Source organism: Etheostoma spectabile, chromosome 12 (assembly GCF_008692095.1).
Source record: "Etheostoma spectabile isolate EspeVRDwgs_2016 chromosome 12, UIUC_Espe_1.0, whole genome shotgun sequence".
In the NCBI taxonomy this organism is placed as follows: Eukaryota; Metazoa; Chordata; class Actinopteri; order Perciformes; family Percidae; genus Etheostoma; species Etheostoma spectabile.
Window position 1 is genome coordinate 2,762,012 of NC_045744.1, and position 2,224 is coordinate 2,764,235.

The 2,224-nt window shown below is 29.6% G+C and overlaps 1 protein-coding gene across 5 annotated transcripts in view; it reads right to left on the minus strand.

The window, feature by feature from the left end:
• LOC116699144 (phosphatidylinositol 4-phosphate 5-kinase type-1 gamma) overlaps nt 1–2,224 on the minus strand; it is a 26,557-nt gene that overhangs the window by 10,795 nt on the left and 13,538 nt on the right. For all 5 annotated transcript variants that reach the window (XM_032531558.1, XM_032531557.1, XM_032531556.1 and 2 more), the window contains exon 9: nt 1,017–1,100. In XM_032531558.1, the coding sequence (XP_032387449.1) occupies nt 1,017–1,100 (84 nt within the window). The remainder of the gene's footprint in view (nt 1–1,016; nt 1,101–2,224) is intronic.

Genomic DNA, 2,224 nt, shown 5'->3' on the forward strand with positions numbered 1-2,224 from the left:
AACGGGGAAATGTTGTTGTTACAGCAGCAAAAAAAAAACACACAAGCAAGTAAGCACACAAGAAATACAGGCAAACAATAGACAATGATACAATAGACAATGATAATACTTAAGTAAAAGTATGTCAGTGTCATCACAAAAATGTACTTAAAGTCAAAGTAAAAGTACTCAATGGAGAAAAATTCTCACATTTTAGTAACTGGAAACGATTTAATCCTAATTATCATTTCAGCTGGACTTGTAGCTCTTTTTATTGTTGTGTAGTTACATTTATAATAAAACATGTTTTATAAACTACATGTGCTTTCATGTGCAAAAATCTTAATGTGTAAAGTAACTAAAGCTGTCAGATGAATGTAGTGGAGTACAAAGTAGAATATTTCTCCCTGAAATGTAGCGCAGTAGAAGTAGAAGACCAGTGATATTTAGAATGCACTTCAAAATGTTGGTCCTAACTTTTAGAGCCCTGCAAGGACAGGCACCCCCATACATCTCAGACCTGAAACAGCTGCGTACATCCTCACGTAGTCGGAGATCAACAGGCCAGAGACTATTAGTTGCCCCCCTTACACATTTTAAAACTAGGGGGGGACCGTTCATTTCAAGTTGTTGCACCGAGGTTGTGGAACGCTTTGCCTCCTTCCATGCGCTGCTTAGATTGTGTGGAAAACTTTAAAACTCAGTTGAAATCTCGGCTTTTTAAAGAGGCTTTTAACTAGACTGTAGGGTGGTTAGGCTGGTCTTATGTGTACGTGTTATTCTTTCGTTTTTTGTGATGCACTGTATTTATGAGAGTTGTTAATGCTTCCTTTTGTTGTGAAGCACTTTGTGATCTTCATCTGAGAAAAGTGCTATACAAATAAATTACTTACTTACTTACTTACTTACTTAGAAAGTGGCATGACAAGAAAAGTAAAGTACAAGTGCCTCATATCTGTAGTTAAGCACAGTACTTGAGGTACAGCCCCCCCACTGATTACATGGAACCTGTAACTTCTTAATGTGGTGTTGCCTACCTGTAGGACTGCAGGATGTCAATGATTCCAACAAACAGCAGGAGGCGCTCTCCTTTACTCCCCACAGCTGGAATCCCACCCATCCTACAGACAGACAGGAGAACATTCCCACCATTAGGACATGTGATGTGGTGACATGCAGGTGCACACGGAGTCTGCGGAACACCTTTAGACCAGATTTTAAACAAATATAAAAACATTAAAATGTGTATATTAAAATGTGTATATTAAAATACATATTTAAATGTCTATTTAAATGTATATATACGACAATTTAGACCAGATTTAAAACAAATATTAAAAACATTAAAATGTATATTAAAATGTCTATTTAAATGTGTATATAAGACACCTTTAGACCAGATTGTAAACAAATATTAAAAATATTAAAATGTAAATTAAAATGTATATTAAAATGTCTATTTAAATGTATATATACGACACCTTTAGACCAGATTTTAAACAAATATTAAAAACATTAAAATGCATATTAAAATGTATATTAAAATGTATATTTAAATGTATATATACCACACCTTTAGACCAGATTTGAAACAAATATTAAAAACATTAAATGCTATTAAAATGTATATTAAAATGTATATTTAAATGTAATATACCACACCTTTAGACCAGATTTGAAACAAATATTAAAAACATTAAATGCATATTAAATGTATATTAAAATGTATATTTAAATGTATATATACCACACCTTTAGACAGATTTAAACAAATATTAAAAACATTAAAATGCATATTAAAATTATATTAAAATGTATATTTAAATGTAATATACCACACCTTTAGACCAGATTTTAAACAAATTAAAAACTTAAAATGTAAATATTAAAATGTATTTAAAATGTATATATACACACCCTTTAGACCAGATTGTACACAATATTAAAAACATTAAAATGTATATATTAAATGTATATATACACACCTTAGACCAGATTGTATAACAAATGTTAAAAACATTAAAATGTATATTAAAATGTATATTTAATGTATATATACCACCTTTAGACCAGATTGTAAACAAATATTAAAAACATTAAAATGTATATATTAAAATGTATATTAAAATGTCTATTAAAATGTCTATTTAAATGTATATATACGACACCTTTAGACCAGATTGTAAACAAATATTAAAAACATTAAAATGTATATTTAAATGTATATATACGACACCTTTAGACC